The sequence below is a fragment of the Ixodes scapularis genome, unplaced genomic scaffold (assembly GCF_016920785.2).
Source record: "Ixodes scapularis isolate PalLabHiFi unplaced genomic scaffold, ASM1692078v2 PGA_scaffold8__174_contigs__length_109621045, whole genome shotgun sequence".
NCBI classification, from domain to species: domain Eukaryota; kingdom Metazoa; phylum Arthropoda; class Arachnida; order Ixodida; family Ixodidae; genus Ixodes; species Ixodes scapularis.
Window position 1 is genome coordinate 59,425,266 of NW_024609883.1, and position 17,469 is coordinate 59,442,734.

Consider the following 17,469-nt stretch of genomic DNA (forward strand, 5'->3'; position numbering starts at 1 on the left):
TATGCAACTCGCTGGGAAGAGCAAGTGCCAAGCTCGCTCAAAACAACTACTCGGTTCGTTCAGGACCTTGTCGCAGGTGTGCCGGCTGGCTTCTGGATAATCTTTTCAAATCCTTGAAGCTTTCATTTCCTCCACCCCAAACTTGTAAAAAAAATTAAAAAAAAACAGGCAGCTGGAAAAAAAAAAAAAGTCGGAAAATGGCGAGGAGGAAACGAGAGGCGATTTCCTCCTTTCACAGTGGCGAGAAGGAAAGTGAGGGTCGGGCTCCTTCTCTCTGCTTGCGGGCCGGCCTTCAAAAGAGCCTTTGTAGACCCTCAATAGATTAGGTTAAGGCATGGAGCAACGCTGGTTGGAGAGCGAAGAGGAAGGACGGTGACAGGACGGGGCTTTTGGCACGCGGGGAATACGAGACGGGGTGATTGAGCGCGGGGTTTTTGAAACGTTGTGCAATTTACACGGGGTTTTTGCGACAGGGATTCTGCACACGGGGAAATCGTGCTACACCCCTCGATCAGATGTATTTACAAGATTTTAAATTACTACTAAAAGTAACTGAAATGCCGTATCGTTAGTGGAGGATGTGAGATAGGCACAGTATAATAAAAAAACCTTCGGGCCGTATGTCGAAGGCAGAAATACGACCTAGGAGAACTAAAAACATGAAGGAGGTTCACAAATCACGCACAGTTGCAAAAGAAAAGGTGTCGTCCTTTAAAAAAAAAAAAAGCTCGCTCGACATTGCTAAAGGACGATGTAAGAAAATATAGATCCCAGAAAGCCACTATGCAAAATTTGGAAGATCTCGAGAGGTCTCAAATATTCTCTAACACATCTGCGTACAGCTCGCTCGTTGGCGTAGTAAAAAAACTGTTCGTAGAAAGAAGTGGCAAACCAGCTCTGCATTTTGTTGACAACGTACGCGACACAATACAGGCAGCCTAGATCCCGCATTACAATCGTGCGATCCTTATGTGAAGGAGCCATGGACGACCTTTCACGATCAAATAACTGTATGTCGCACTGACTTTAGTGAGACCTCGCACCTCTCCGGGACTTGACGGCATACAATAAAGTTATTGAATATAAATTCGGAAGGACGTGCGGAATTTTTTTTTAACATATACAACTCTCCTTAGTTCAATGTAAAAATTCCTAGTTGAAAAGGGCAAGCTATGCTCCACTCCTCAAGCCCGGCAAATCGCCCCTAGAGTTGACCTCGTTTCGTCCGGTCGTACTTGCGAGTTGTGTTGTAAAAATCATAGATAAAATGATCCACCGCCATCTAGATTGATATCTTGAACACTGAAGGATATATCAAGACATCATACAAGGCATCCTTCGAGGAAGGAGCTCCATCAAGGGAGTCATTGACCTCGTGACTTACATACGACGAGACCGAACAGATCGTAAATTCAAATAACGTCTTTGTTGGATATCAAAGGAGTATTTGATAATGCTACAGATGAAACGATATTTCTATTACTCCGTGAAATCAGCCTTTGAGGACGCCTATACCAGTGGGTATGAAACTACCTTACAGGAAGATTTATTTTTATGTCTACAAACGACGGAGACACACTCGCTGTCCCCGTGACACGAGGTGTCGGCTATGGGGCTACTCTTAGTCCTATATTATTTTTTATTGCTCTCATCGTATCGCCAAAATACTGCCCTCACCCTTACATGCATCTCTATGCGGTGATGCGATTTTGATATGTGCCACTGGATCTACATGATTTCAAGAGAACGCAAGCGTTCAATCGGCCCTAACGAAAATTGCCAAATATATTTTTACCCGTAGCCTCAATATTTCTATAGACCAAACGGCGGCCATTGCGTTTACCCGTCGCCTAATAAACAAATATGCACTTAAGATACGCAAGCGAACAGTATCATGCGTCAAATGCCACACATTTTTAGGAGTCACTATCAACAGGTGTTTCACCTGGGCACCTCTTATTTTGCAGTTGCGTAAAGAGCTCCCAGTTTCGTATTCTTGCGCGCTTCATCGGGGGACCTAAGTGGGGCGCGACAGCAAGATTTCTATTACAAGTTTACATGGGCTTGTTCGGTGGTTTAATGCGGTATTGCATTCTCATTCTACACGGTACGTGCTAAACCAACATCAAAGCTCTCAAAGCAGCTCAGGCATGTGGTTTCCGTGGCTGTTTAGGCGTGCCAGTTTTGGCGTCGACTTTGGGCACAGTTGCGGAGTCGCGCACTACGCTATAGAAGTCCTGCTGATGCACGAAAGATTTGGACTACATCTAAGGCGTGTCACAAAACACAGTAATCAGATAATTGTTCCACTTACCTCCAAACGCCCTTAATCTGAGTGTTCAAAGACTTTTTAAATATGGAACCATATATACCCGAAGATATAGGCTTGTTTGACCTACCAACGTTACCTCCATGGAAACCTCACTATCCACATTGTCGCACTTAAAATTCACGGCATAAAAATATAGAAGTCTTTAAGCATCTCTGTTTATCGACCATTTCCTTGAATCACGCACAAAAATTTCCATTACATACAGATGCTTCCTGTGTCAAGGAGAGTTCTATCGCTAGAACTGTGATTCCAAGTTACGTCACAGCGAGACATTTCAAGCTGTCACAAAACGTCCTCAACAGCGGCTGAACTAGTAAGACATCAAGAAAGTTTTTTTTATTCATTTTGACAAAGCCAGGTAAAACATGGACTGTGCTTTCAGATTATGAGCGGGCACTCTAAAGCAAGTGATAATGAGAAAATTGTTTTCAAACTTTTTTTGTCATCTTCAAACATGTGTGAATAGAAGACACTTGAGTTTCAATGAATTCCTGCATACTGCAAGGCGTCTGGAAAAGGGACGGCAGAAAGTGCTGCGGCCTCAGCCCATTCCTTATTTCCCAACGTGGAAATAGAAATACCCTGGACTAGCGGCGACGTTACATCGCTCATGAATCTCCACGCCCAAAATTCAACAAACGTTATTTGGAAGTATGATGCACGCCACTAGCCTTCTCTATATTCAGTGGATCTAAACCTAACCTACAATGTCTAGTAACGTCCCCCAAGCGAACTAAGCTGTTCTACACCGATCACGCCCCTGTTTGTTTCATATTCATACATGCAAAAGCTCCTGCATCGAATTGGAAAAATACATAATCCACACAGTACAGGGTGCGATTGTGTAGAAACTATCTCTCATTTATTATGTGAATGTGCTTTTACGTTGCAGAAAGAAAAATCTTCAAGGACAATCTGTCGCGTCTCGGCGACCGACCATTTATAACGTCCAAAATGATGAGGGGCTGAGACTCTCCGCTTAAAAAGGAGAAGACCACAAAAGTTCTCCTGCGTTTCTTATCAGAAACTCGCCTAAGCTTCCAAATGTAAAAAGTGATTTATTGTTCATTATTTGTGTTTATGTGCAAGACTGTTAGTTCTTCGATTTGTCTAAGCACTTATGTGCTAAACTGAACTTCGTACTGGTACGCACAACTCGCGTTGCGTAGGTGCACATTTATGCCACGCAAACGACGTACTTCCAGTATTTCTAGTTTGTGTGCCATTGTTGATACTTTCACACACTTATGATTGTGTACATACACAATTGTGTACTCACAGTGTTAACGCGAAAGTTAGCTGGTTAGTGATGTCTCCTCTGTTTTCTCTCTTTCCTCCTTTTTGTTTTATTCCCCTTCACCCTTCCCCAAATCAGAGTAGCCAACCGAAGCAGGCCGCCTTGGTTAACCTCTTTGTTTTTTCCTCCTGCTCTTATCTTTTACCTAAGGTTTTCATGAAAATCTAGGCCTGCATTTTAGCTAAACAAATGAGTGAAGACCAAAATAAAATTCGACTAAAACGCTGGGAGAGCTATAGTTACCGAAAGGATGAAGACATGCAATTATCGAAAGCGCCGTTATTATGACACACGTAACGGGAAAATCAATGATCATCTAATAGCAAAACAAACAAAAAAACAAAATGTTTGTACACCCGAAAAAAAAACATATAAAAGCCAGAAATATAAGCGGCCGTCCAGCTGAACTTTGTATGCCAGCGTGGCGTTTACGCGTGGACGATAAGCGCTGGAAAGGTGCCCCATAGAATGGCCTACGGTCAAACGTTTGCTCAGGTGCAGACTAAAAGCGGGTTCACAGATTCCTCCTTTTTCTAACGTTACGGGACGTTACAAAAAAAAAAGTTTATGTCTGCTTACGTTACAACTTACAAGTCACCGGTACATTGTGCTTCATATTAAACGTGGATAAAAACTCAAGAAGATATCCTGCCACGCGACATTCGAGACAAGAATGTTTCGGGGAATTATACGTAACGTAAGAAAACGGTGCAGTGTGAACCAGCCTTTACAGCCGACCGTTTCACGAAGCCATTCAAATATCGCTATTTTTTGTAGTGCATCTGGAACGGCGTAAATCAGTCAGAGGACTCTAAAGATAACTCTATCCGTCACAACAAGTAAGTACAAAGCGGGACCCACGTAAAACGAAACAGCAATCCACCGTTTCTTAGTCTTGTAAATTTAATTTCTTAGAATCTGTTAGAATCAAATGCTGCCACGAAAGCTGCCGGCGCGGTGTTATAGTGCTCATTTGGGACTGCAGCGCGAGTGGTAGTGTATGGTTGCTTCGCCGTGCCGTGCCTCAGTAGATCACGAAAATGATCGAATAGCGTGTTCGCGTCTACAGTATTGTACAGCGTACCTTGCGTTCTGTAGTTTACTTCCGACACTAAGCTCACACTTTCAAAAAGGCGAGGTATGACAAAAGAAAGTGGTCGCCCATTCCGAGCGTGACATCGACAGTCGGAGGTATTCCATAACCGTCTCAGGATGCCCCTTAAGGCTTCTAACAAAGTATATGGACAAACAAAAAGCGGCTTGGCAGCGGCACGTGCCGGCGACAGCGAGTTGTGTCAAGGATTTCAGTTTTCTCGGTAAAACCCCGGGTTCTCGATACTTACGCACGATAGAGAAAGCTGAAAAAGACACTCATCAAGTGGATAAAAAAAAAAAAAAAAAAAAAAAAAACACGCGGTTCAAACAAACGAATGTTTTTCAATCCGCAATGGCGCATTTGATCGCGTTTCCGAAAGTCGTTTCAGCTTCGACGGAGAAAAAAGTGCTTGCTGAGTTACGCAAACTGAGCCATTTATTTCTGTAGATTTTAGTTCGTTACATTGAGAAAAAAGGATACCAAAAACAATCGATGTTCAGAAAAGTTGAGTCGCTTCAATCTTCCGCATTATTGTTTATACTGTGAAAAATTGATATGTCTTGAAACGTGCTCTGCAACGTAAAGGTATATTATGACGTAATGTCGGCGCTTATTTCTTTGTCTATACGTGTTGAAGCGAGCACTATCACATCGGACAAACCAATTTCAAATTTTGTTGAAGTACTCGTTTAATGTTTATGCGGTTATTTTTGTTTTAAGAAACACAACAGCAACTGATATTCGAAAGAATTTGAATCACTTAAATGTCCCGCATGAATGTCTATACAGTAGACAAATTGTTCTACCATAAAACTATTGTTTCTGCGGTTGCTTTTTTTTTAAACACAATTTGAACTGCAACTGAGGCTCAGAACAGGTTGTCTCAAAAAACCTCTTTATGAATAATTAGGCCATAATATTAGGGCCGCCTTGAAATGTAGTGACTTGTGTTTCTTTCAGTTACGGCAGCAAATGATGTTATTTTCATAAAGACGGCAACGGAGAGCGAGCCTCCGAAATCGCTTCGGAAAAAAACAAAAAGAATTCGAATATGTGTGACAAGAATATTGTTATGGTATACTTTTGGCTCAAATATTACCCAATAACGCAGTATATTCCGGCATTACTTGCCTCTTTAACAATCTGCGTCGGTCTGCTTCATGACAACAACAAAAACAATTCGGCTGAGACACTTGGGACAGCTTACGTGTAGGAATGCGAAAGCATCCTACATGCAGCGCGTTCCTACAAGCAAAGCGCAATGTCTTCTTTTCTCACACGGCGCTCCGGTGGTGACATCACGCTCTCCACTGCGCAAGGGCGGCACCCCTCCGGCTCCACGGCTTCCGTGACGACGCATCCACGTTGCTGTGTTTTTCTTTGTGTTTTACTTCTGAGGCGCATCCGCTTTGATCTTGAGCGCCCGGCCGGCTTCCGTGATGAAGCGTCTGATATGACGCGTTGCAGCCTATGGGAATTCCGCTTGTGGGTGCCGTTTCTCTGCTACAGACGGCTACAGACAACGCCTGCTTCGCCCTACAGGACAGTTAATGGTTTCGCATTAAAAATGGTATAGCATATTCCGAAGCAAGATTCAAATAGATAGATATATGTACACTAAAAAATGACACTACATTTTCCTGCTGTGGACGCCGGCCTTGGACGGCACATTTCTACTCTAAAATCATGTGTAAAGGCTGGACTTCATTAAGCGAAACATGGGTGCCGAATTTACGTTGGTGACATTTGCTCCGCGCGTGGCGTCAGAACACTAGCTGCACCTCGTCCTGAGTAGTAGTCTGGGCTACGCGATGTCTGAACCATTTATACTGAGAGAGTTTGACGAAAGGGCTTAGCTCGTTACCCGCTAGAACCAGCGCATCTCGCAATATTGCAAAATAACGTTACCTTTCTTCTTTTTTTTATACTTGAGAACTCGCATAAAATTCTTATGAGTCAAATACCCAAAACGGCGGATGGAAGCAGTCATTTCCCGGTTGTCAGACGACTGTTGTGTTTGCCAGTTTTAAAATCTCCTTATAGGGACACTGACACCCCCTACAAATTTAGTATTTTTGCCAGGCGATTAACTATAGTGCCAGAAGACTACCAATAAATATTTCTCTGCAGAGTCATGTATATTCTACTAAGGCATCGAAACACGAGCACGGAGTAATGACGCGACATTTCGACCAGAAAGTAGGGAGAAATATAGAAGGGGAGAGAGTTGCCGGAAATCACGTGACTACACCCGACCGCGTTTTTATCCCCCTCCGTTTCTTTGGCTGCGCGAAGCAGACTACAGTTTTAACATTGCAACGGTCCAGCACACGAGGAGCAACTCTTCGTTTATAGTAATGCAGCCAGTCTACTGAAAGTCAGAAACTTTGCTGCCGATTCCCTGCCGTAAAGGCACGCGCCCCAGGCTAGAAGTCGGGCTGCACCACGCATTGGCCACATTCGCATCTAGTAAAAAAATCGTACGCACCCATACTCAACACCAAGTACACACTTCGTCTGAGCGTGTTTCAAGCTCTTGCCGATTCGTGTTGGTAAGACGAGCCATGTCTTCAACCAGGACATGGGGCTACGACCCGGCGGCGTCTTTGTGTGATTTAGCTTGGTGGTTGGGCGTGTGATACGGAATATCTCCTTAACCTTTTGATCGGTAAAAAAATTCTCGTTCGAAGCAAGACAGATGCCCCGGTACCACGAAGGGCAGTTCTGAAGTAGAGGTCTCCCACCCGTCATTCGCCGCCAGCGCTTTGTCCGTTTCGTCCAGCCGTCCAGCCCGCGACACCCGCGCTGCTCCCACGATCCCGCAATTCGACGCCATGTCGAGGATGGCGCAGTTCATGTGCTTCCGCCAATCTACATCTTTTTATTTCAATCGACGTATTTGCAGCTTCTGAAAAGCCACGAAACGAGGATTTTATATATATATATTTTTTATATTTTTAATATTGAATGTGTGCCTTCAATGACCCACGACTTTGATTATATTTGGTGACTGTGTCTAAACGTACTCTAACCAGGGAGAAGCGAGTGTGCGCGGCCTAAACCGGCCAGTTCTCAATCGACAGCTTCCGGGAAAAAACAAAGACGAATTTTGAGCCGCATATTGTGTTTTCTCTAGCTAGGCTCTCATATATGGTGTACAAATAAAATACTTAGGCGACAGTAAAGACCCTGTCAGTCCCTTTAAAGAAATATTAGTACGAAATTCGAAATGTACACGTCATGTTCAAAATAGGCTGAATATGATCCACAATATCCGTAAATGTCAATCGCTCTTTCGTAGTTTGAGCCTGGTGGCTGTATTTTTTGTTATAAACCGCCCACCACGACAAGCGCTCGGACAGCAGTCAGCAAACAGCTACTGACATCCGGCGCAATCGTGACTTAAACTGTCTCGGTACGAGCAAAGCTGCGGCACGTGGCTGACGTCGACAAGAGGATCGCAAGCAGGCGTCTGGCCGCCTCCATGACTCTGCCCGTGCGGACAAGTTCGTGCAATTACAAGCGTGCCAAAGCTACCATCACGAGCACGCTGCACATGCTTGCACGCAAGGGGCACCAGTGAGGCTTTAGTTTCAGGGGAGACACGTATCGTCACTACCTGTCAATGTTCCCAGACGGACATTACAAACGAGGCTTTAGCGACATACAGCAAGTGATATCTGGTAATCGTTGAATTCATTTTAAAATATATTGTCGTGTCTTTCTAACAATAGATTGGGGTGTCCTGTGTGATACTGCTCTCTGGAACACGTGTTAACCAAGAAATTAGCGCCGAAATTCTGTTGCAGTATTCCTTGAAAGAAACAATGAAAATATTTTCTTTTTTACCTAAATACTAATTAGAATAACTCCCCAACGTTACTAATTGAATAAACGTAGCTTCTTTTTTTCTATCTAAGCAATGGAAGTCGCCCCCACAAAATTTATAAATATGAGCATCGTTCATCCCCTCAACCCGGAGCCAGAACAAGCGGCTACGTGGACCGGTGCCTATCCTATGCCGCCAACGTTCATCGAGGCCACGCGATGAGCTTGGCAAAATAGAAAACGCGTGCTGAACTCAGGGCATGGTTAAAGTTCGGATATTCTCATTCCCGCAGTAGTTGAACACGAGCCACGTACACCCGAGTGTCCACGGAGGCATTGATTGTTACGAGCCGAAGTCGAGTGCTCACGCATTTCTATAACGTCCAATTCATGAGCCGAGCTCGACTGTTGTCATGAGGCTGGTTTCGATCACACAATTACGTCGTCACGCTTTACGAAGGGCAAGACAGAAAGAAATAGTCCCCTTTGATCCTCGCAATTTCACCGCGACAAAGAGTACGTCTCTGCAAAATAATGAACATTCCAACCCGATATAGTTTCACGACCTCTTTAAGAAGGCCAAACTCTCAGTATAAACGGCTCTGCACAATGTACCACCGCGGAAACGTTGTCGGTTTTTACACCTCATCTTCGTTCCATGGAGGCAAGCATAAACAATTTCGTACAACGCTCTTCTTTTTTTTTTCTTTTAAGAGCGCTATTTTGTAAATGCTACGCCAGTTATCAGAGTTCACCATTGTTTGGGCTCGCACTCCGCGCTTGTAGTGGAGCGCATCCAATCACATGCACGTTTGATACCCGAGAAATGGCGACTGCCAATGTTGCTCGGTGGACTTTTTTTAAAACTAGGTATTGAGACGTTTGAAGCTCTAAACTTTCACATAAAATAAAGATGTAATACGTTGTTTTAATTATTTTTATACAGATAGATGAAACGTACGAAAACGCGTTCTCTTTTTCTCACTTCGTTTATTTGCTAGAGCTATCGTACGAATTAGATGTAATATACACGTCAAGCTCGGTCGGAAAAAGAAAAAAAGAAACATTTTCATCTCAAGCTTAGTTTGGGCAGCTGCGTTGGTTGTGTTGAGAAAGACCGAAGCGGAAGCAGCGACGAATTCCCCGGAAAGGAAATCTGTTCGCCGTATTCAATGTGACCAGCGATGCAAGAAGTAGCTTCGGCAAGCAACTCCTCAGTCGTGGTTGTCCCGGAGTCCCTGCCGTTGTTTTCGTTGTGTTTTGTAGTGGACGCAGTCGATGCAGGCGTCTGAACCAGTCTCCACAATGGGATGCGCGGGAAGAGAACAGAATCTAGATTGATATTGAAATAATCCCACCTGTGCAACGTGCAGAACCCGTGCGGTCAGCACAAATCTAGTTTTACATCTCGCGTTATAAAAAAAAAAAAATATATATATATATATATATATATATATATATATATATAAGACGTTTACAACCCCCGTAACGCCGAATTAGAGCGCAGTTCTTGAAGAGGAGGGGAAGGTACGGAGAAGGTAGCGGGTAAAATTTTCCGCTAAATTTAGCGGGATTTAGCGCGGAAGTTCGTAGGTTAAATTTAGCAGGGAAATTTTCCCGCTGAATTTAGAGGGGGAATTTACCCATAATAAAACGCGCGGTGACGTCACGAGTGACGTCACGTGTGATGTCATTATGGTAAACGTCCCATAATGCAACGCGCGGTTACGCCGATGCCGACGCCGACGCCGACGGCGACGCCGCTCAAGCCGGAAAATGGCGCCAAAAGGCCTGTAGGAGCATTGCAGTAGCTGGCGATGCTCTTAAACGCAATTAGTACAATGTGTGTAGACGGCTTAACGTCCAGACGAGCCTTCTAGGTGCGCGAAATCTTTCGTCACCGAGATACCGACGGGTACTCGGCGAACCTTGTTTCTAGGCTGAGGGACCGAGACACAGAGCTCTTTTGAAGGTCATTATTTTTAACTGTGTGTCTTTAAAACTCGGGTCACGCATCTCGAATAGAAAGAGATGAGGTCGTACCCAATCAATTAGTCGCTCAGAGTTCATGACTCTGGATCGCTTGTCCGACCCTTTGCTTGGAGAGCGGCTCTCTTACTTCCTCTTCTTTCAATGCCAAAGGAAAAACAACAAAGGAATCGCTTTGCCCGCGCGGTTCCGCAGCAGCAAGCACGGCACAAGGAGCGTGAGAGCGCTAAAAACAAAGCGCTTCTGTAACGCTAACGGAGCGCTAACAAAGCGCTTCTGAAGCGCTAACAGAGCGCTTCTGAAGCGCTAACAGAGCGCTACTGAAGCGCTAATCGAGCGCTACTTCACGCGCTAGGAAGCGCCACATGAGCGCTCCTTCGAGCGCTCACGTAGCGTTAACTTAGCGCTCCGCTGTATGTCTGAACCGGCCTTAAAGCGCCGTTCACACATATGCAACCGAGTAAGACCGAGAGAAACCAGACTGGTTTTTAAGCCTCTTGTGATATCTTAGGACCAGCTCCGCTGCGGCGCATCCGGTCGTTTAAGACATCGCAAGAGGCTTAAAAACCGGTCTGGTCTCTCTCTGTCTTACTCGGTTGCTAGAGTGTGAACGGCGCTTAAGAGCTGCGCTCTTAAAAAGAAAACGCAGTGAGGTGCCAAAACTTTCCGACCCCGTCGTTTATGTGATCGTTTTTCTTTACTCAGTTGTGTGTTCATTCACGATGCTAGCTTGTAAACAAACTCGCTACCGCCCCCCCCCCCTCCCCCCCACTATGGGCAAGCCTCTACAAACTTCCAATTTTCCTCTTTTTTTTGTTCCTCGCATTTTTTTTCTATTTGTACCATTTTAGAAAATGGGTGCAGATTCTCGCAAACGTATTGCAAGTACTGCTCCGAAATGAAATCTGTTTACCCGACCACGGAGCGTTGGAGAAGACCAAATAAAAATACACAATCGAAAGTCTATGTGCCGATAAAATGAGGGATTCGATTCGAATTATTAGTGGGTAGACCTAAAGCTATAGCTGCCTTTGTCTTCATCGCACCCGCCGAACGCATTATAAAACGAGAGCCAAACGAACAAACGCCGGCGTTCCGCGTTGTAACGCGTTCGGCGAGTGCAGACCAAGTTGTCTGTTTTTTGAGCAGGAGTTGTGGTGACGTCAGAATAACGCCGGGCTCTGGTTGGCTTTGATTGAAAGAATAGTGAGTAGACCTCAACGCTAGACGCTTTCAGGTCTACACACTATTTTACCTTTCAATCAGCCAATAAGAGCTCGGCGTCGTCCTGACGTCACCACAACTCTTGTGCGAGAAGCAGACGAGCTTGCGCTCCACATAGCTTTAGGTCTACCCACTATTCGTTCCAACCAGAGCTCGGCCTTGTGACGCCCCCCGCTCGTTCTCGTCTCCTCGTCTCCCTCACTGTCTCGGCCCATAGGGGCCCCAACCAGTCTGGCGCCCTAGTGGTGCATCAACTGCCGCCGAACCCGGTGAATGCTTTGTGCCGGCTACTAGAGCTGTCGAAGTTTCACAATGGGTTCCACTTTAAACGATGGCACAGTCGATCAAGGCGATGTGCCGCACCGCTCAAGTCGCTGAGAAATAGTGGACGAACACACAAAGAAGACGTGGACATCCATTGGCGACCAGATATTTTTGGTGGCACCCTCTCCTGCTCGTGACGTCACGACGGGGGTTACCAGTGTCAAGCGAGAAGTTCGCTGTTGCATGTAAAGGTATGGCGGACGCTTAAGGACACCGCGTTTGTAAACCAACGTCGTCAGAGATGTTCGTCTGACATTACTTTTATCTCTCCAATAAATGCGAAATTACACCCATTCCACGCGGAAAAATCAAGTGTCAGTTACACTGACCGGCAATAGGGACCTTTAGGCTTTAGCAAACCGTTGCCGTGCTCCGCGTACCGCACTACCGGAGCCTCTGAAGCCTGCTTTTAACGCACTCCCCGAGGTCAAGGTACCACGTGGGCGCGCGCTTAAAAGCATGCTTCGAGGGCTCCGGTATAGTGCGGTACGAGGAGCACGGCAACGGTTTGCGAAAGGTCTCTATTAGAGAATTTTAGTAAATCATATTTTCCCCTTGGCTAACCCTCCGCAACGAAGAAACCGCCACTGCGCCTGCGTGTCGATAGCCTTAACTGTATAGAGTTCCGGGTAGCGGAAGGGCTTAGCGGTGGGGGGGGGGGGGGGGGGGGGGAGGGAACATGGTCTGCTAAAACTTCCTATTATCTGGTCGGCGAATCAGCGCGCGAACGTTACTGGGACAGAGCGGTGCAGACGCTATGCTCGTAGCCGCGGAATGGCAAACTGATTCGTCGATCGTGTGTCATATTAAAGATGCTGTGCAACGATATTGGGCAGGAGCGCTTCCCACTTTACACCAGCTTTGTGGCACTAGTGGAACCCAAGAATACTCGAACGCAACGCCACTGACCAAGAAGCGTCTTCGTCGTGGTGATTACAAGGATAGAAGCGGGCTTGTTTTTTTCAGCCACCCCTTCGCACAATTTTGAGGTGCCAAAAATGCGATCCCCTGGTGTGCGTCATGAAGCTTTGCGATCCCCCTTGTGACGATATTTAAGTGTTGCTCATAGAATGAACACGAAGTCTTCGTAGTCATTTGATTTTGGCTCGTGACAATCGATGCCTCGACATACGTTCTTGTAGTTGCTCGTGGCTATGAGCTCGGATGACGGGAATAGCCGAGCCTTAAAGGGGTACTCCGGCGATTTTTGAGCTACCTCAACTAACTATATTTTCTGACTCCCCGGCCTTTACCCTTTCTGGTATGCTATTTAGTATCCTAAAATTCATAATAGTTATTGCGAAATCGGCAAATGAAAATGATGCAAAAACCAACATTCAAATATACCCGCCCTTTTCAGTGCCGTGACGTCAGCGGAAGGCAAGCTTGCCAGTGGGGCGAGCAGTCTAAAAAATAAAATATGTCAATCACTTGTTCCGTGCTGGAGCGCGGGGACTGGAGCGAGCCTCCAAAGCATTCATTTGACACCATGAGACGGCTTCCAATCAGTTGGGAACAAATTCTACAGTCCAAACAGTGAACCCCTGCACTTCCAATGACGTCACTTTTTCGTTGTTGCCAGTAGAGACTTTCAGTTTGAAAAACACGGTGAGGACCAAAATTGTAAATTCAATAACTTCGTGGAAAAAAATTATTTTGACCTAATATTTGGGATACTATTTTGGCGATGTTGTTTGGCGAGTTTAGCAAAATTTCAGGCCAATCGGGGACCATGAAGAAATCGGCGGAGTACCCCTTAAACAATGCGTGGAACTTGGAGCACGTCCTCTGCTCTGTCAACCCCAGCGCGTGGCTATGTTAAAAACATTGGCGGCAAATAACCGGCTCCAGATCATGTGGCCGCTTTTTCTGGCTGCGAGTTCAAGGAGTAAACGGTGTTCATTTTTTTCGGATTTTTCCTGCGACTATTTTTGAGTAGAGAAAAACAAAACGTGTGTTTCACAGGTCGTAAATGTAAAGGAATAATTCGAAGCTGTCTTTATTGAAAGTCAAAATATTGTTGCATCGCCCCTTCGGAAATATGCTGAAAAGCTTCTTAAAAAAAGAAAAGAACGAGTTATTGGCGGCGTGAGCGATCGAAAGTGTTGCTGTGGTCGGCCCATCATAATTGACCGAATGCTGACTATGACGTCAGCAAAGGTTGTTTCATCGACGGAAATAAGACGAGAGTAAGAACTTCAATTTTGACGGTGTTGGCAGTGTTGCTTTAAAAGCGCAATGATTTCGACCTTCCACCATGCCCATTACAACACCATCGAACTTGTTGCTCACAAGGTAATGGCGTCACGAAAGGAAAGCGAACGAGGGCGCCACCGAAACATCTCGCCTCTAATAGGTGAATTCTAGAGTATTTTTACCCCGTGAATCTGAATGTCAAGTTCTTTCTACCCGAAGATGTATCTAAGCGCGAGAAAATTCGAAAAAAACCCAGCCATTCGGTACGTCATAAAATAATCTTTCGGTCGCCAAGCACGTGTCGCTCTTGTGGGCAGCCCGTGCAATTTCAAGCATGTCAAGTATATACCGCCGCACTGACGCCAGTCGGGACGTCTGTTTCTTAAGTGCTTGAAAATATCAAGAGTGCACGTGGAAAACTCCTTTTATGACGTAACGCTTCGGGAGCGAGCGGCTTCAGCTGTACTTTGAAAATGATTTCCTGCAGCCTCTGTGCACCAAATTGAAAACTAATCTCAATATTCCTGGTCCAGGAGGACAAATGAATATGATTTAAGTGTCTTTACTCAAATACTAAACCGCTTCACCTTCCCTTTAAAGATGTTATAGCAAGAGCTTGGTCAGTCAAAGAAGGACGAACTCAGCGACGGTTTTGGTCGCGCAAATCGTCAACAGGAGGTATTCACATTTCGTTAGGAGTACGTGATCTGATTCAAGCAACTTATCGCCTGCGTGAACAAGATTATTGACTTTGCGAAAAGAATCGGAAAACGCTTGCCGTCAGCATGCCCTTCGCTACGGAGCACACTGATATAGTATGCCCGCCAATGAATGCGACTCATAGAAACGCACTTGTGGCAGTCTGATGGAAGTGAGGCAAATCAAACCCGTTCACTTTCCTCGCTCATCACCTACCGGACATTTATAGCCGATTGTGAGGCAAATTGTATTCTACAAGCCTACGACAGGCTGATTAAAGCGGCTGCTCGCGCATGCGCATAAATTTTCCCGGTAAAGGTTCATTAGTCTAGTCTGACCGGCCACCCTGCGGTGTCGAATGCGCACGTTCCGCGGTAGTTATTGCACAAACGCCCTCCGGTTCAACGCTCGCTCATCAGGGGACCGCGGCTGTCACTCCGCAAAACCACGAAAAAAAAATATAAAAAAAGTTCTTTCCTTTTTTTGTTTTTTGTTTTTTCATTTTGCTTCTAGCGTGTTGTTCCCGGGATTTGCTTTTCCTTAAGGCTTTGCGCTCCGGCAATCACGGAGACGAAGTCCTCACTATGTTTGCTCCTTATTAACTCACTTGCTTAATCAGGTTCTTTCTTTATTATGAAATGTAAAATGCGACACAGTGAGCATAAATCAGCAACATCCCAAATTTCCGGTTTGAATGCGAACAAAAGCATGAGACAAGGAAAATTAAGCAACGCACAACACATTATCAGTTGCGTTGTCCGTTATCATATTTTTCCTTTCTCGGGGCTCAGTTTATGACCATTGCTAACCAACTTTTGGGCGTCCTTTGATCTGCTTTCCCGTGCGTTCCCCTACTACTTCAGTTGTCTCATTCTATTTACTGATATAGCGAAAATAGGTAGGGCTCTGCATCACCTTAAGCGAGCAAAGATCGATGCTCATCACTGCTATGTTTCATCAATGTGGAACCGAAAACAGAACGAAATGCGAATGTGGTGTTTGTGCTATCCATTTTACGCATTGTGTACATGCTTTTCAAGAGTATAACGCAAACTCTGATGAACCTTTTGTCTATAGGCTTCTTCACATGCGTACAGCCTTTACCCTGTCCCCGCTTCCCGTGGTGTTAATTTATGGAGAACACGACCGACATTGCCAGCCCCCATCTTTGCGCGTATTTTAACTTGTTTAACGGCTCCTTTTTTTTTTTTTTTTTTTTTTAGTATCGCATGTATGGTGCATAAAAAGCGATGACAACCGATACAACGGATTCGCTACCCTTTTTTCGTATCTCGCATAGAACCTACGAGACGGCATTCGACACTCGAAAAAGGTTCATTCTGCTTCGGTAGTATTGACAACTAAAAACAAAATGGAAGGAGCTGATTTTTCTCAAGAGGTTCGACTCACCTGTAGATAAAGCACGACCTTGCAGAGCGCAGCGCCGAAGAACCACGTCTCAGTCACGTCCCAGAGCACGGTCGGCGGTAGACAGACCAGAATGACAAGGAAGTCGGCGACGGCAAGGTTCACGATGAAGTAGTTGGTGACGGTCCGCATCGCCTGGTTACGGTAGACGGCCACGCACACCAGGGTGTTGCCCACGAGGCCCACCACGAAAACCGCAATGTGCAGACCGATGAGCCCCCACTCGTATGACGAGGGGAAGATGTACTCTTCCAGGAGGTCCAGATACTCTGCCTCGGAGACGCAGAGGTCGTTCACGCAGGATGCGTTGGTCAGGCCGCTGCCGTTCGGATGGTGACCGGTGTCGTAGTTGACGTCGCCGTTCTGGCGGGAGGCAGTTGATGTGTCGAAGACACTCTCGTCCATCGTGATCCTTGCCCCGAATCTCGGGTTACTGGGGCCGGCTCCTCCGATGATTCTCAAGGGCCCTCCTCCTGGGTCTTTCCATTGGGATCGGTTTCGGAGTCTGCGGAAGAAGTAGGGGAAAATATTTTAAATGCAAATCAAAGGAACACTCTAAAGTCGAGGACACACTGCTAATAAATCTTAAAAACGTATGTATGTCTGGTGACACTGTCCGAGACGTGCTTCTTCCTTGTATGGCGGTCCTGTCACATCGGCCATTCAGAAACTGTCTGCGTGCTTGTTCGCAGTACACTCATGAATGAAGCAAACATGTTTACAGAATGCTTTCGGTTTGTCCGCAGATAGTTCTGTTATTAGAATTGAATCGGTCACCGTATCTTTCGTGTCATATAACAGCGGTATGACTGAGACTCAAGTGAAATTCGCGAGTGTGTATGCATTCAAAATATCGCTCTTTGGGGGCCTCATTTGATTCTTCCGATCGGTGAAAAGTTCAGACGGTGTCGTACACCAATGATCATGCAATGTATGTGACAGAAAAGCGTCCACTGAGACCAGGTGGGTCTTGCAGCACGATACCTCTTTGACGTTCTCATGAATGGAAGTGGTGAAAGAAGCAACAATTATCGGTATCTTGAATGCTTGGCGGTG

General features: G+C 45.6%; 1 protein-coding gene across 1 annotated transcript in view; it reads right to left on the bottom strand.

Moving 5' to 3' along the window:
• The window catches only part of LOC8043854 (orexin receptor type 2), a 58,425-nt gene extending 41,555 nt beyond the window's left edge, over window positions 1-16,870 (bottom strand). Inside the window, exon 1 of the mRNA XM_002416390.5 lies at window positions 16,396-16,870. Coding sequence (XP_002416435.4) covers window positions 16,396-16,818 — 423 coding nt within the window. The 5' untranslated portion in view covers window positions 16,819-16,870. The remainder of the gene's footprint in view (window positions 1-16,395) is intronic.
• Window positions 16,871-17,469: the final 599 nt, after the last annotated feature.